General features: G+C 36.1%; 1 protein-coding gene across 5 annotated transcripts in view; it reads left to right on the forward strand.

The window, feature by feature from the left end:
- Window positions 1-1355: 1355 nt before the first annotated feature.
- LOC142337661 (uncharacterized) overlaps window positions 1356-17788 on the forward strand; it is a 50874-nt gene continuing 34441 nt past the window's right edge. For 3 of the 5 annotated variants that reach the window (XM_075387069.1, XM_075387072.1, XM_075387071.1), the window contains exons 1-8: window positions 1356-1467; window positions 1532-1651; window positions 2066-2327; window positions 2703-2983; window positions 7498-7658; window positions 8102-8395; window positions 8544-8597; window positions 8962-9174. In XM_075387069.1, the coding sequence (XP_075243184.1) occupies window positions 1423-1467; window positions 1532-1651; window positions 2066-2327; window positions 2703-2983; window positions 7498-7658; window positions 8102-8395; window positions 8544-8597; window positions 8962-9174 (1430 nt within the window). In that variant the 5' untranslated portion in view covers window positions 1356-1422. The remainder of the gene's footprint in view (window positions 1468-1531; window positions 1652-2065; window positions 2328-2702; window positions 2984-7497; window positions 7659-8101; window positions 8396-8543; window positions 8598-8961; window positions 9175-17788) is intronic. The other 2 variants (XM_075387070.1, XM_075387073.1) reach the window with 2 other exon arrangements.

A 17788-nucleotide genomic window follows, 5' to 3' on the forward strand; every position in this document is an offset into this window, starting at 1 on the left:
AATTGGTTAAATGCTCTGCCACTTAAAAAAAACGGATTCAACATGAAAAAATCAATTTCGAGATGGACTTTGTTTGAGATATCGTTGGGACCTTGAGAGAACCCCCGAATATTGCGCATGTGGAGAAAAATGGACAATCGCACACTCCCTTCACTGACTGCCCGAAAGGACGAAATACTCACCTGAGGCATAACGAAATCCGTGATTGTTTCGGAGAGTTGTTGAATCAGGTTTGCCATGATGTAGAGATAGAGCCGAAACTTCTTCTGCTTCAAGGCGAGAGCTTTGCAAGCAACTCAGTAACCAAAGATGATGAGGCTCGACTCGACATTAAAGCAAATTGATTGTGGGAGTCACGATTCCACCGTACCTCCTTCGACGTCAAGGTCTTCAATCCGCATGCCAAATCATGTCCAAAAAACACCAAGGACGCTTACAGGTATCATGAATCACTGAAGAAACTGAAATATGAAAACCGGATTGTCGGGGTTGAACAGAGCTCCTTCACGCCACTGATCTTCTCATGTACTGGCGGAGCGAGTCCCAACACGAACGAAGTCAGCACAAGGATAGCTCAGAAATTGAGCCACAAACGAGAAGAGAGTTTTAGCGATATTGTTAGTTACATACGGACGAGGTTAAGCTTTGCACTTCTACGAAGCTGCCTCCTATGCATAAGAGGCTGCAAAGTTTTTAAAAAAACCGGAACTAACCGAATCATCCATAGGGGCCATTATAGACGAGGGAAGGCTCAAATAATTTTAGTTTCTAGACGCGATGATTATTAATGTCATCTAATGTTCCTTACATTGCTATTATGTCTTTTCCTGAAGCTATTTGATAGTTACTCTTTGTTGTACCACCGTGTTAAACTAAATTCACGCTTTTCTCCTTTTAAATTATAAACACCTGCTAATATTGTTCTATGTACTTTTAATGTACGTGCTTTTCTTAACGCTAGCTTCTATTTGATTTGTAATTTGTTGTACCACCGCGTTAAACTGAATTCACGCTTTTCTCTCCCTATGAGGTACGAAATAGGGGCGTGATAATCTTTTTTTTACTTTATTGGTTTTGAGGAATAATGCGAGAGAGAGGAATGTGTTCCTCATGTTATTCGTTTTTCGGAGCTTTTCCGTTTGTGCTCCGCCCCATCTTAGATTGCATATTTGCACCCCCCCTCCAGATGCACGTGCCATTTTTTACATGATTATGTGTGTTCACGTACATGGTTACACGTGTTCTGTAATGGGGGCGGCATAACGTTCTGTAACTTGGAGACACAAGCGGAAAACTCCCATTTTTGTTTTTCTTTCAATGATAGGCCCGTATACATTTGCGGAGATTGTATTTTAGCCTTCTTTAAATATTTTCAGGGTGTTAGAATGTAAGTGAAGTGTAAAAAAGACATCTCGATTGAAAATGGTTTCTGTGGTTGATAGTGCCCGCCAGTTCGATTCAATGAAGGTAAAAGTACAAAATCTTTTATCTCTCGGCATGACGTTATGAATGATCTTTTATTTTGTTTCAGTCTAATGAGTCAGAAGAGCTTGATTACGACGAGAATTTACCCGAAGATTTTGACAAGGTCGTGATTAGACCACCAGATCCAGAAACTCAAGACAACGAGAGGACAGTTTCCCAACCAGCCGTGAGTACAATCACATGTACCGTGATTTAAACCAAAAGTTTTGCGGTCACATTTGATATAGTTGATGAGATTTTGTATGAATCAATTAAGTTTAATTTAATAGTGGAGAAATCATCAGGGGTATGGAAAAGTTAATTGCAGTTGCAATAATGGGATATTAATTGATTTAATAACTGTTTTAATCCTGATGCGGCAAGTGGGTCAACGGCGGCTATTTTCCGATAATTGGCCAGCTATGTTTTACTGTTTTAGCAACTGAAAGCACGTGGCGGCAGTTTACTTTTAAAGTTCAAATAAAAAGTTCGCTAATTTTTTTCATATTTTACTTTTCATATTTCATTTTACTTTTCAAGAGTTTTCTTTCAGTTTCCTGTAATTAAAAGAAATCATTACCGCGGAAACTGTTGTTAACAGAGTGAATTAGGAGAAATTAACTCAGACGACGAGGAAGAAAACGAGATACCCGATCAGGAAAGGGTATCTAAGAAACAGCCGAGCGCCAATCCCGATCTTGAAGACGGAGAAGTATCAGAATCAGAAGATGAAAGCAGCGAGAAGGCAGGGAAGGACGCAAGAGAAAACATTAAAGGAAGAAATATTCAGAAATTATATCAGAAGCTAATTAGTGAAGACCCCGAAGAACAAAATGGTGATCTTGAGGAAGGAGAAGATACTTGTAAGCATGGCAAATTAATTCCAGCTGTAGTAGTAGATAAGGCTTTAGAGCATTTGCTCAAGGGTTTTTACCTGCTGTAAAACAAAGTAAACATAATTTAGAAAAAACATCCAGCATTGAATGAATATTGTTGAATCGCGAGGTTTCTTCTCTTTCCACATATAGCATTCATTATCGCAAAAGTTTAAAGAAAATGAAAGGTAACTTATATAAATAGAATAATATCAGTTACAGGCGAGCATAAGAATATTGTTAAAAGGGAGTTACATAAATGCGTACCGTCCCTGCTATAACAGTTGTTCGACCAATAACAGTCTTTGTTGCATCTGAGAAATGTAAATTTTGAGAAAAATGCTATATTACCAGTTATTTTAGCAGGTGACTTCACCACCGGGGGTAGACCAAGATTGCCATGCAAGTTTTTCATGAGAGGGAGTTGTATGCATGGAATAAATTGCCGCTACCTCCATCCGTCTGAAATGATGGCTTCTGGTGACCAATACGAATTCGTGCCTCATAGACCCAACAGAGAAGTCTTGGAACCTTCCTCACCACCTAAATTTGACAGGAGACCTCCCCCGCCGCCTCCTAGGTATCTTTCTGATTTTGAGGAAGAGCCGGAGGTGCCTCCTGAGCAGCAGAGCGCAATTAGTAAGGTAAAGCTATGAATTCGTCGTTAGCATACGTGGGTTAATTAAAATAGTTCTCCTAAAATTGTCAATGACGCATTGGAAAACTATTTAGCCGCCCTAATCTTTTAAGTTGGCTATTGTAGCGCTCACAATTTATTTTACGACTCGGAGAAGCGTTATGGTCTTCCGTTTTACTGCTCGAAAAGGCGTTCTGGTTTTCTGTTTTTTTTTTTAAATAAGAGAGCAAGCAAAAAGACCGAAGTTCATGGAGTGAATAAAGTTTCAAAAATTGTTTTGTTGAACAAATTCGAAGACCGGAGAAAAGAGACTGGTGTTTTTGATTATACATTGTTTTAAAAAGAGCGAGAAATGTAAGTGTGGAAAAACTTTAGCTAAGCGAGCGATTTTTTTGTTCATGTGCAGCTTTAAATAAAACTTCGGGTTTTTTTTGTGTATTTTGGATGTTTTTGGAAAATTTTCAGTTTTTTGCGTGGCAGAATAGTTTCTATGATCAAATTTTCTGATTGATTTTTCTACGCAGGAGTGACACTAGAGTTTTTGGTAGGCTAATTTTTTACTGAAGCAATTGAAAAGTTTTTAATGTTGCTTTCGCGTTTTTTTAATTTCTTATATACTTTAATCGTTTTTTGAAGTTTTTGTTAGTCCTACTGATACGGTATGGAGCTAAGTTGGAATATTCGATAAACGTTTTTAGCAAACAGAAATCGCAAAGAGTTTTTTGTAAACGTTTTTTTAGTTTTGAAATGTTGATTGTTTGTCTCGTTTCTTTTTCCTTGTCTTTCTATTTTGCCTATCATAGAGCCAGTCATCACAGACGCTATCTGTGTGACACGGTCTGTTGAAAAAATTGCTTGGAAGTCGCAACATATGAACTTTTTTAGAGTAAGTCTTTTAATTTTGCTTTTGTAAGTTTGTGGTAATTATATTAGTCCTGTGGTCTTTTCTCTGCGACTTTCGCTTGACCAATTTTTTGTCTGACCCATTTGACTTTTCGACCTCAAAAACGGGATAAACAGGTACGTCTTGCCGGTCTCTGAGAATGCAATTCACCAAAACAGTTTTGAGGAGATAGTTTCATGATGTGAAGGGCAGTCAACCCCCCACCCCCTCAGTCACCTCCTCCACGTGGTGGTTCGGACCCTCCTCTCATGCAGGCGTTACATCCCCACACTCCCTGACTTGACTCAACTACTCCGAACCCCCTCCCCCACCCCACTACGCTCACCCCATGCTAGTTTTTTTAAGCCCCAGTGGATACTACTGAAGCCAACTCCTCGCCGGAAGTTTGCGAGCAGTTCACCCGGCGTTAGTGGGTTATGTATTTATTTTTCATAGTAAGTAGTTTTTTAATAGCCGCACAGCGATAGCTGGGGCTATTATTGGCCTTCTCTTGGTTTTTTTTATTTCGTCGTCATGATTTTTGTTACGACCATATGACGTCACAGCCACTTTTTGTTCATTCGTTCATGCAATTTGAACTGAATTGCATGCGTGACGTCATTTTTCACTCTTGGTGGAGCGAGTTTTGTGTTCATTCGCGTGATTAAATTTTTGGTCACACTTGACTTACCTCACTCTCAAAAATGACTTCCTCACTTTGGAATTGACTTTTATTTACTTTAATTCAAAGAGATGAGGTCAAATGGGTGTGTGTCACTCTAAATGAAGGTTATTTGAGATCAGCTAAATGAGGCAGCAATAACTTATAGAGATTTTTAATCAAAATATAACAGATCAGCCTCCAATGAAAAGACGAAATTTTTTGCTCTGTCTTTTTTACTGTTTTTTAAGACTGCCGATCTACATGTCTATTGCGGCTATTTTCTGGCAATCTGCCAGCTATGTTTTTGTATATTTCTTTTATTCTTTTTAATTTTGGTTTTCATTTTCATTAATTTTTCAGTTTTATTGCTGACTAAGGGTAATAATAACAATTTTTATTGCGGTTTTATAAGGCAACGGGATTTTTACGCTAATTTGGAAGATTTTTGGCCCATTGTTTAATTATTTCCCTTGTTAGTTACTGAATTGAAGCCTAATGCTCGTATCAATCATGTTCATCGAGAGCAGAGAATTTGGAGAGTGGAGAAAAGCCAAAACGGAGTTCTGTTTATGCCTTTTTTTTTGAAAAAGGGAGAAATGTAGGTATGAAGAACAATTTTAGCTGAGTGAGTGAATTTTTTGTTGGTCTTTCAATTTGTGTTTTGTTTCGAAATTTTGATGTTGAGCCTTTTCCGGAATTCTTCTGGCTATTTTTTTTTACTTCAATGAACAAAAATTTATTTTTTTAAACTTTAATGTGCCTCCTGTTCAATATTTTTTGGGGAAACCGCAGTTTCAATAAAGCAATCTAAAATAAACAGTCAATTTCGAAAGATGAAATCAAAATGAGAATTGGGATAACCCATAAAAATCAGTTTATTTGCGCGGTGTTTGAACTTTGGTCTAATTAGTCTTAATTACCAGGTCTAATCTGTATTGGTTTCGATACTAATCTCTGTGTCATCTCGTTAAGAAACAGGGATATGCTTAACTGCCAAATCTAATTAAAAATAGCACGCTTTTTAGAAACTTTGTTTTGTAAAACGATCATCTTTTTCAGTTTCTGTTCTTTCAATCTGAAACGGGGGCACGTTTTCAATTTCCATCAGGCGTTACATCCCCACACTCCCTGACTTGACTCAACTACTCCGAACCCCCTCCCCCACCCCACTACGCTCACCCCATGCTAGTTTTTTTAAGCCCCAGTGGATACTACTGAAGCCAACTCCTCGCCGGAAGTTTGCGAGCAGTTCACCCGGCGTTAGTGGGTTATGTATTTATTTTTCATAGTAAGTAGTTTTTTAATAGCCGCACAGCGATAGCTGGGGCTATTATTGGCCTTCTCTTGGTTTTTTTTATTTCGTCGTCATGATTTTTGTTACGACCATATGACGTCACAGCCACTTTTTGTTCATTCGTTCATGCAATTTGAACTGAATTGCATGCGTGACGTCATTTTTCACTCTTGGTGGAGCGAGTTTTGTGTTCATTCGCGTGATTAAATTTTTGGTCACACTTGACTTACCTCACTCTCAAAAATGACTTCCTCACTTTGAAATTGACTTTTATTTACTTTAATTCAAAGAGATGAGGTCAAATGGGTGTGTGTCACTCTAAATGAAGGTTATTTGAGATCAGCTAAATGAGGCAGCAATAACTTATAGAGATTTTTAATCAAAATATAACAGATCAGCCTCCAATGAAAAGACGAAATTTTTTGCTCTGTCTTTTTTACTGTTTTTTAAGACTGCCGATCTACATGTCTATTGCGGCTATTTTCTGGCAATCTGCCAGCTATGTTTTTGTATATTTCTTTTATTCGTGAGTATTTGAATCGAATGAAGTTCATGTTTTTCTTCCGGAGTCTTTCGGCTTTGTTTTTGATGAATGAGTGAGCAGGGAAGGGAGTACATAAAATTTGAGAAAATTGTTTTGGTGAAAGTCTTAGTTCTTGGAGTGGTGAAATTCTGTTCGTGTTCTTTTGAAGTCCAGCGAGAAATATATTCGTGAAAAGTTTTTGCTAAGTGAGCGATTTTTTTTAATCTCGCGTGACTTTTTCTTTTTAATTTTGGTTTTCATTTTCATTAATTTTTCAGTTTTATTGCTGACTAAGGGTAATAATAACAATTTTTATTGCGGTTTTATAAGGCAACGGGATTTTTACGCTAATTTGGAAGATTTTTGGCCCATTGTTTAATTATTTCCCTTGTTAGTTACTGAATTGAAGCCTAATGCTCGTATCAATCATGTTCATCGAGAGCAGAGAATTTGGAGAGTGGAGAAAAGCCAAAACGGAGTTCTGTTTATGCCTTTTTTTTGAAAAAGGGAGAAATGTAGGTATGAAGAACAATTTTAGCTGAGTGAGTGAATTTTTTGTTGGTCTTTCAATTTGTGTTTTGTTTCGAAATTTTGATGTTGAGCCTTTTCCGGAATTCTTCTGGCTATTTTTTTTTACTTCAATGAACAAAAATTTATTTTTTTAAACTTTAATGTGCCTCCTGTTCAATATTTTTTGGGGAAACCGCAGTTTCAATAAAGCAATCTAAAATAAACAGTCAATTTCGAAAGATGAAATCAAAATGAGAATTGGGATAACCCATAAAAATCAGTTTATTTGCGCGGTGTTTGAACTTTGGTCTAATTAGTCTTAATTACCAGGTCTAATCTGTATTGGTTTCGATACTAATCTCTGTGTCATCTCGTTAAGAAACAGGGATATGCTTAACTGCCAAATCTAATTAAAAATAGCACGCTTTTTAGAAACTTTGTTTTGTAAAACGATCATCTTTTTCAGTTTCTGTTCTTTCAATCTGAAACGGGGGCACGTTTTCAATTTCCATCAAAATTTGGACATCTAAATTTTGATTAAATTAAGAGTAATCAAACAACTATTTCTTGCCATCTGGCTTTTGGATTTATTTTCATTGGTTTTATTATCAAGTGACTTGTATTAAATTGTTCTCATGCACGCTTAGGCGTGGGCAAGTGGTTTGAAAGACGCACGAGAGATGATAAAGAGGTCAAAGCAGAAGAAAGAAACTGATCTGGACTTTGAGCAGCGCAAAATGCTGGCAGGGATTGACTCCCTGGATGATACAGAATACAACAACAGAAGTTCACAAAGTGACTCAGAAAAGTATGTTTCTATTCCTGGGTTGAGTATCATACAAAATTCCTGGTAGCCATACTAGGATCATACATTCGGAAATGCGAATGTCATAAATCCCCCAGATAGTGGTCATATAACGTATATTCCCATTAGCATAAAGATACCATAATGGTGGCTAAAATATCGTTCGTGGGGGCTATAATGGGAAAGAGCCCATAAATTGTATGAGACGATTCTTGTGTGACGACAAAGGTTGGTCAATCCGGGTTTCCAATATTCACATTTTCCACTTGTGGGTTTCAAAAGTCGCATAATGTCTAACAAAATAGTTAACCACTGAAACAAATATCGGTGATCGAATTGAACCGCACGAAAGGTACGCCCCTTTTGATCATATCTATCAAATAACAGGCCCAGTTGAGGTTTGAACTTTCAGTATTGAATCCCTATTCAAAATTCGGTCTTTCTAGGAAAGAGAAGAAAAGCAGACGTTCAGAGACAGACAAATCAGCGCGAGACAAGTCACCCGGCGTGAACGACAAACCAATGAAGCAGCAGCCTTATGGTGGTCGGGTAGCTGTTCCCTCTTCATTTGGTGCTGACCAATGGCAAGATCCATGGCAGAGGTCAACTGGTGACAACAACTATCCTTATTTGTCCAAAGCTAGGAATAGACACGGTGGAGGGAAAGATGACAAGAGAGTGTCTGGTCGGAAGAGAGGTGGCTCGTACTCCTCGGATTCTTCCAGAAGTCACGGCAAAAGGTAGATTGATTTGCTCCCTAATGTATTTTCGGTTTAATGTTGAGCAATTTCTATTGAGGTTCAATGATCGGAGTGGATCAAGTTTTTGATGGCATTGTATCCCGCTCATTGCTTGGTAAACTGTGGATGTAAATCAGTAATATTTCAGATCGAGATCATCCAGCTCATCTTCTCGCTCGCGTTCCAGATCAACCAAAAGCAGGTAAGTTAAATAATTACATCTGAATCATAACAACTGATATAGATTAACATTCTCCTAACAATACTGAACTGTTTCCTTTCGAACTAGTTGAGAAAACTTTCCTCATACTCCTGTGTTGTGTCAACTGGAGCTTTTTTGCGTTGAAAAGCTAGAAAGAAAAACCTTGAACGAGGAGGTTGAGTAAAGGAAGGAAAAACTTCCCAATTGCTCTTAAAACGTGTGCTAGATTTTAAATTAATAAGACCGTATTTATCGTATTGTACCCTCATCTGAATTAAAAGAAATTGTCATTCACAACTAACTTTATCTGATAGTCTATCCGTTTTGTGCTTTACCATTAACCAAGTTCCTTACACAATTCTAGATCACCATCTCCGAATTACAAGCGCAATGCCGAGCTGAAAAGACAACAGCTACAAAATGCTGCAATGTTACAGAACGCTCAATCGGCAGCTAACAACGGTGGCGCCGGTTCGAAATTGAACGGACCACAATCATTAAATTCGCTCGACAACAACACTAGCATATCTTCAAAAGTTGTAGAGAAGAAAATCAATGTATACGAGACAAAGAAAAAGTAAGTAATATAGCATTCATTTTTCTATGCTTGAGCTTACATAGTTGGTTTTGGATTAGCTCTTTAAGTGCTTTCTTACGAATCATGTTTTGTGTCTAATCAGACTGATGCATTTAAAGCACTGTTGAACGACTAATGCATAATAGTCATGGTGATAGGTCATCATTTTGATATATATTTTCAGTGACATCTTTCATTTTAATAGATCTAATGAGAACTATTGTTCAGGAAAAAACCTGCAGTTTAGCCATTTAGCGTTATCACTAGCTCGAGAAGAAGCTTGTTTTGTATGTACTGCTGTTAACATTGTTTGAAGTATTTTGTTAAAAATTTTTTTGAAGCTAACTATTACGTTTTCTTAAAGCAACTGTCTTTTGTAAATAAATTTTTGAGACATTGAACGCTCCATATATTCTGCAGGCTAAATTATTGACAAACAACTTGGGTCTGAAACAATTATTTATCTTCTTCCATCTTATTCTGTCTAATTAGTTTCTTCCGGTACATTTGAATCGATAATTTAAAGCCAATTAATCAACCTTTCGATTCATCATCATGCGGAATGAAGCTGTTATGGTACTAATTATATCTAAGTACCTTTATCCTCCCGTTATGCTACTAATTATGCCCAAAAACTTATCCTCGCATTATGCTCCCATTGAGAAGCAATTTAACTTTAAGTCTAACTACCAATTGACATCAAGTTTGCTAGTGCTTTTTTATTATAGCTGCAATGCTGCAAGCTGAGCGGAGCTATATTGCGGTGCTCTTGGTTTTTTACAATTCAAAGAATTTGAATTGTATTGGAGTCCTGTCTTTTTTATAAAGATCTGTTCGCACATTTTCATGATTTTTGAAGTCAAATTGGAGCAGTTATTTTGGTCACGCCGAAACGGGAAGTGGAGTGAAAAAGCGAGTGGTTTTGTGGCGTGAAATTTTTTCGCTCTAATTTTAAAGTAGAGTAAGAAAACGGTTTTTGAACAAAAATTCGCTTTCTCGCTAGTGGTTTTTTTCACATGCGGCAATTTCACTTTAATTTTTACTGTTTTTTCGATTTTTTCGGATCGGTTTTTTTTGTTTTTATGGTTTTCCCAATCCATTAATAGTTCATTCTAGGCCTAGTTTTTTGTTTGAACCAATTTCCATTTCTCGCTGGTGGTTTTTTGTTGACCTGCGGTATTTTGAAAATGATTGTTTTTTTTTCATTTTTTTGATCTGATTTTTCAAGAAATGGTTTTTCCCAATTCACTAGTCCTTTATAGGTCTAGTTTTTTGATAATTCAATGACAATTTTTTAAATTGTACGTCAGGACTTGTCCTGCTATGTTTTTATTTGTTCGTCTGACGCTCTTTTTCGTTTTACTTTTGTTCACACAGCAAAGCTGAAAAAGTCAAAATTTCTGATTGATCTCTTCCTAAGCATTTGCGCACGTGACGTAATTTCTCACTCTCTCTGCCAAAAAATTTTTGCGTGATTAGATATAGATCACAAGCGTCTTACCTCACTCGATAAAATGACTTTGGCTCTTTAAAACTTAAGTTTGATTTGAATTAGTTTAAGGTCAAAGGTACTCCTATGTGCAGCAAAGGTCCCTAATCAAAGTCTTCTGCGGGATGAATTTTAGCTTTATTAATTTGTCACTGAATGGTTTTTATCTAGCTTTTTGAGCGGCTTCGATTTTTTTTTCAATTTATATGTCTCTGTTTCTATCTCTATTATACGGCACGCAGGTCTATTCTTTCGCAGACTCCGGCAATCTGCCGGCTATGTCTTAAGTATTAGCCCTCAATGACATCGATTATAATTAGTTGCCACTATTTTGCATTTTGGTCAATTGGTAGATTTTAGCGGCAAAAATTAGTTTTGAAGGCAATAGCCTCAAGAATTTGAGAACTTAGTAGAGAAATTTTGCTAAGTTTTAACGCATTTTTGAAAATTTTGTCATTTTTGCCTGTGTTTGTCTTCTGTTTGCCCAGCCATGTTTCTACTAGACGGTAGGTTAGTAGTTTTATAGATTTCGACAAATTTGAAGTTTCGTTTCGCAGACTTAAGACATGGATACAAAAATAACAAATTATCATTAAAATTATAAATTTCAAGAGAGTCACTGACCTGGTTTTAGTAGTCTTTCATTTGCTGAGTATGTTGAAGTTGTTGTGATGTTCACGGTTATCCGGCGTTGTTAGAAATATTTTAGAAATAGTATCTCGCTTGGTTTTGAAATAAAACCAAGAATTAGTTCAAAAGTTTTAATTAATTCAAAACCAAGAGAAACACTTTCTAAAATATTTCTAATAACGCCGGATAAACGTGAAGATCACAACAACTTAACATACTCAGCAAATTCAGACAGATTTTGTCTTGTCAAAATCTTCAGAAAAGCTTATTGGCAGACTAGTAACACAATGGTTGGGCACATAAGAGAAAAACAGAAGCCAAAACGAGATAAAAAAAACAAAATTATCAAAAATTACTACAGAAGTTGCCAGTATTCTTGAAACTCAAGTCAAAACCATTTATGTGCTTTTACAATCTATTCATTAAAATGCTCGCAAGCAAAAAATTTTTAGTGGTCAAATTTGTTTGCTTGCGAGTTCTTTAATGGACAGGTTTTAAAAGCATATAAATCGTTTTGTGGACTTACGTTTCAAGAATTGTGACAACTTTTGTAGTACTTTTTGATAAATTTAGTTTTCCTTTTTTTTGTCGTCTTTCAAAATTTTTGTTTGACTTCTTGAGTCTTTTTTTACGCTTGAAGTCTTAGTTTTTGTGTGATCTAAATTGCTCTCATTCAGAATCAATCTGTTGCTAAAACAAATGCGATTGTGAGATAGGGTCTTACAAGGGCCTGATAGCCGAATGGTCAAAACTTCAGTCAAGCTTAATACTTCAGTCAAGCATGCCGGAGGCCGGGGGCATGAATCCCTCCGTAGTTGCATTTTTGCTACCATAAGATTTATCTAGTCTACAGCCCTCTCAATTAAATTGCCCCGCATAGCATGTCGTTGGAGAGCAATTTTCTCGGCTTTAGTTGGTTTGATTTTGCCTGCCTCAGCTTTTCCGTAAATTGTCAAGTAGTGTTTGTTCTATAGGCCATAATCTTTGTTCCCTCTTTTTTTGCAGAAAAGTTTTCTATTTAACACGCTGGTGCTAAAAATATCTAATTCGAGTGTTTTATTTTTCTCTAGTTAGAATCCATTTGTTGCACTCATAATGTTCAATTGGTTTCGACAAATCTGAAGTTTCGTTTCGCAGACTTAAGACATGTATAAAAAAATAACAAATTCGCATTAAAATTATAAATTTCAAGAGAGTCACTCACCTGGTTTTATTAGTCTTTCATTTGCTGAGTATGTTGAAGTTGTTGTGATGTTCACGTTTAACCGGCGTTGTTAGAAATATTTTAGAAATAGTGTTTCGCTGGGTTTTGAATTAAAACCAAGAATTAAATCAAAAGTTTTAATTAATTCAAAACCAAGAGAAACACTTTCTAAAATATTTTAATAATGCCGGATAAACGTGAAGATCACAACAACTTAACATACTCAGCAAATTCAGACAGATTTTGTCTTGTCAAAATCTTCAGAAAAGCTTAATGGCAGACTAGTAACACAGTGGTTGGGCACATAAGAGAAAAACAGAAGCAAAAACAAGATTTAAAAAAAAACAAAATTATCAAAAATTACTACAAAAGTTGCCAGCAATCTTGAAACTCAAGTCAAAACCATTTATGTGCTTTTAAAATCTATTCATTAAAATGCTCGCAAGCAAACAATTTTTAGAGGTCAAATTTGTTTGCTTGCGAGTTCTTTAATGGACAGATTTTAAAAGCATATAAATGGTTTTGTGGACTTAAGTTTAAAGAATTGTGGCAACTTTTGTAGTATTTTTTTTATAAGTTTAGTGTTCTTTTTTTGTCGTCTTTCAAAATTTTTGCTTGACTTCTTGAGTCCTTTTTTACGCTTGAAGTCTTAGTTTTTGTGTGATCTAAATTGCTCTCATTCAGAAATAATCTGTTGCTAAAACAAAAGCGATTGTGAGATAGGGTCTTACAAGGGCCTGATAGCCAAATGGTCAAAACTTCAGTCAAGTTTAATACTTCAGTCAAGCATGCCGGAGGCCGGGGGCATGAATCCCTCCGTAGTTGCATTTTTGCTACCATAAGATTTATCTAGTCTACAGCCCTCTCAAGTAAATTGCCCCGCATATCGTTGGAGAGCAATTTTTTCGACTTTAGTTGGTTTGATTTTGCCTGCCTCCGCTTTTGTCATGTAGTGTTTGTTCTATAGGCCATAATATTTGCTCCCTCTTTTTTGCAGAAAAGTTTTCTATTTAACACGCCGGTCCTAAAATTATCTAATGTTAATGTTTAATTGCTCTCAAACGAAGTTTGTAGAAATTATATTAGTCCTGTCGGTCTTTTTTCATGCGATTTTTCGCTTGACCGATTTTTCGTCTGACGCTTTTGACTTTTCGTCCTCAAAAACGGGATAAACAGGTAGCGCCCAGCGGGCGTTAAGTGCTATTAGAGCCTTTCAGTGCAAACTGGTTTGGAGACTTATAATTATACTTATGGTGTGAAGGGCGGTTCTTAGAGGTTGAAGACACCCATACTGTTGACCCCCTCCCCCTATTGCCCCCACCCTCCACCACGCTGTTGCCCCCCCATCCCAATGTCCCCCCTCTCAATCAGCCCCCGGTGCACCCCCGCCGCCCTTCCCATGGCTAGCTACTGGCGAATAGCTCAAAACGCAAATTTTTTACTATTTTGCGATTTTTTTCAAGCTTTTTGAAAATTTTTGATAATTTTTGTTTTTATTAGCCCTGCGTGTCAAGGAACCTCCTCTAAGGTTTTAAATTATGTTACTGAATAATTCTTAGATTAAATGGCATGTCTTGGAAGATTTTAACATCACGAATGTTAACATATTTTTTTGATATTTTTTGCCATTTTTTTTCCAATTTTTTAACATTGATTGTCATTATTCAGATTTTTTGAAGAATCAAATAAGCCTTCGTTAGGGTTTGATAGTAATTTACTCGAAAACTTTTGTTGGTGATGGATTAATTTTCAACTTTTTAATATTACAAGTTTAAGCAATTTTTTTTATAAAACTTGCAATTTTTTAAAAAGTTTTTTAACATTTTTTGTCTTTTTTTAGGTTTTTCTAGCCTCAAGAACCACGGAATTTCCTCTAGGGTTTGATAATATTTTACTGCATAGTTTATAGATGTAATGGAATGTTTCTTAAAGTTTTTAATATTTCAAATTTAAGCAATTTTTTAAAATATTTGCGATTTTTTTTCATGTTTTTGAATTTTTTCCGGCAACCTCCACCGAGGTTTGATAATAAGCTGCTGCATAGTTTCTAGGATGTTAATTGGATTGTGATCAACATTTTTTATGACGCCGAGTACTATTTGAATAAATATTAAACTTTTCAAATTTTTGGAAAATTTTTATGTTACAAGCGTATGGATCTTTATGAGACAGTGAAACTATTTAAGACTTGAAACAGGGATACTGGATAGTCTCTTGAGACAAAGAAATCTTTCTTAAGATATTAATGTCTTGAATTTTAGCAAAATTTTGTTAAATGTTGCAATTTCCAAGTTTTTTCAATATTTGTCCTTTTCTGAGTTTAAAGACCATTACTGGCCAACGAAGTTTTTCAAGTCTCGGAGATGGGTTACTTGACAGAAATTTCGAGAAAAAAATGGCTTTTGTTTTTTATTGCCAAGTTGAAAACTTTAATTTTGCGTTGTTCAGTTTTTTTTTCTAAATGATTTATTATCAAGGTTAGAAAACTAGAAGTTGCAGTGTTGAATCCAATCATGGAAGATATTCCTGTCTCCTTCTCTCTTTCGGTTGGGGTTTCTTTCCTTCTTTTTCTCGTTCACGTTTTATCTCTCTCACTCTCTCTCTCTCTCTTGTTGATTCCGCACTTCAGCTGCTGTTATGTGGCGTAATGTCACCATCTCTAATCCTCATCAATGAATGATCTAACAGGCACTTTTAGGAAACCGTTGTTAATTGCTCTCAAAAGCAATTTGTAGCAAATATATTATTCCTGTATTTCTTTTATGCAATTTTTTGCTTGGCTGATTTTTTGTCTGACTCATTTGACTTTCGTATTCAGAAACGGGATAAACAGGTAGCGCCCTGAGGTCACTAAACCGTGGCTAGCTGTTTACAAAGCCAACCGCTCGCCGGTTGTTTGACAGCAATTCGCCCGAGGTTAGTCGGTTATGTTTTATTTTTCTCTAGTTTGAATCTCTTTGTTGCATTCATAAATGTTCAATTGGTTACCTGGTCAGGTTACGCTCTTTAAGTTTTTCATTTAATTCTATCGATCATTCTTCATGACTTGCCCTGCTGTGTTTTTATTTCATCAAGATGACAGCCGGAGATGTCACGCTCACCTCAAATGTCGCCCACTTGTTTTTTGTTTCCTTTGTTGATGCAATTTCATTGCGTGACGCCAGTTTTCTGTCTTATTGAAGCGAGGTTTTTTGTTGATTTGCGCGGATAATTTTAGAGACCTCTCGCAAATTACTTTCTGGAGTTTCAAACGAATCTTTGCTTACTTTTAAGGAAGGTATTTAGACTACATCAATATGCGAAATCTCCGCCATTAGGTACAAAATGTTTCTCTTAGGGCACAAATTTTTTTATTGGCGTTATTAAACTGCAGGTCTATAAAAATATTGCATCTATTGTCTGACAATCTGCCGGCTATGTTTGTAAATTTTTGATAACACGTTGTGCACGCTTCCTCAGGATGCTTCATTTCATTAGCGATATAAGTTAATGCACCGTTTGTAAACTCAAACGCGCTTAGAATATTGAAAACTAAAAAATCTTTTTAGGTTCTTCCGATAGACAAGTTTCTGTGGTATCAGTTTCTAGTCGAAAGGCCGGTTGTTCTATTCGTGTGAATTTTTATAAAAACAGGCTGTTGACTTCCATCTTTTTGTTGCGCTTACCTCTTTGAAGTCCATTGAATGTGATGGGGCTCAATCAGGGCTATTTTCTGTTTGGAATTCTATATCTTGATTTGAATTCAATTCTTGATAGATGTGAAGTGCTTTTAATTCTCAAAACGTACCTGCATTAGAGTCCCTTGTTAATTGCTCTCAAACGAAGTTTGAGGCAATTATATTAGTCCTGTTGGTCTTTTTTATGCGATTTTTCGCTTGACCGATTGTTTGTGTGACCCATTCAACTTTTCGTACTCAAAATAGGGATAAAAAATTACGCCCAGCGTGCATTAAGTTCTCTTAGAGCCTTTCAGCTCACTAGTCTCAAAGTATGTGATTCGCAGAAACTATTTTGGAGACTTATACTTATGGTGTGAAGGGCTAGCCTCACTAAATCGTAGCTAACTACTGACGAAGCCAACCTCTCGCCGGTCGTTTGAGAGCAATTCGCTCCGACGTTAGTCGGTTATGTTCATGTTTTCATATTTGAAACAGTTGGTTTTTGAATTTTTGTGAAGACTTAACCTTAAATATTCTATTTTAACCTGTTATTCTGATTCTTTGTGTAATATTTGATACATTTAATCTTTGAATTTCATGCAAAAATAGTTTGAATAGCTGCTATAGCGGGCTAATATTGGTCTTCTTTTTGTTTTTTTTACAATTCAGTTTATTGAATTTTTTGACTTGCGCTTGAACGAAGTTTGAAGCAATTGTTGTAAACTTTGACTTTTTAAATGCAAAATCTTCGCTTGATCTTTTTTGTGCTATTGTTTTAGAGCTTTCTTTGACTTCTCAAATTACTTTTTTTACTATTCTCTTTTTCATTTTTGAGTGATCTCAATTGCTCTCACTCCGAAATAAGGATTGTTGTTAAATTAAAAGTGATTGTAGCATAGGAAACAACATTTTGTATCACCCGTAAACAAAAATTTAGCGCCCATGAACAAATTTATCTGGGGTACAACCTTTAATTTAAATTACGCCGCCTCTCATTCCTGGGCAATTTACTCGACGTTAGTCGGTTTTTGTTCGTATTGGAGCGCTGTCCTCGAAAAGGAGCAATGGAGATCTATTTTTTAAATCGGCAAATTCTGTTTTTAATTGCTCTCAAACGAAGTTTGTAGCAATTATATTAGTCCTGTTGGTCTTTATTTTTATGCGATTTTTCGCTTGACCGATTTTTCATCTGACCCATTTGACTTTTCGTCCTTAAAAACGGGATAAACAGGTAACGCCCAGCGGGCATTAGTTTTTATTAGAGGCCTTAGCCGCGTTTAGCAGTCCTTCAAGTGCTCAGTGCTGTGAAGCTACTATGAAGGCCGTAGTTTAACTTTAAACGGTCATTTTTAGTTCTTGAGCCCAAAATGTTGCACTTTTTCGGGTTTTTTGTCATTTTTCAAATTTTTGTTGGTCCAGTCTATAATTGAGGCTGGTTAAAGTTGATAATGGTCTTTTGCAAGACAGAAGTACTCTTATGACCATTTAAGAGCTATATGTTTTGGTAATCCAAACAAAAACACGCAAATTTATAATTTTTTCAAAATTTCATTTTCAAGCTTTTTGAAAATGTCTGTCTTTTTTTGTGGTTTTTCAGCAATATGTGTCAAGCTCTCTTCTCTAGGGTTTGAT

This window comes from Convolutriloba macropyga, chromosome 4 (genome assembly GCF_964194025.1).
Source record: "Convolutriloba macropyga chromosome 4, txConMacr16.3, whole genome shotgun sequence".
NCBI classification, from domain to species: Eukaryota; Metazoa; Xenacoelomorpha; order Acoela; family Convolutidae; genus Convolutriloba; species Convolutriloba macropyga.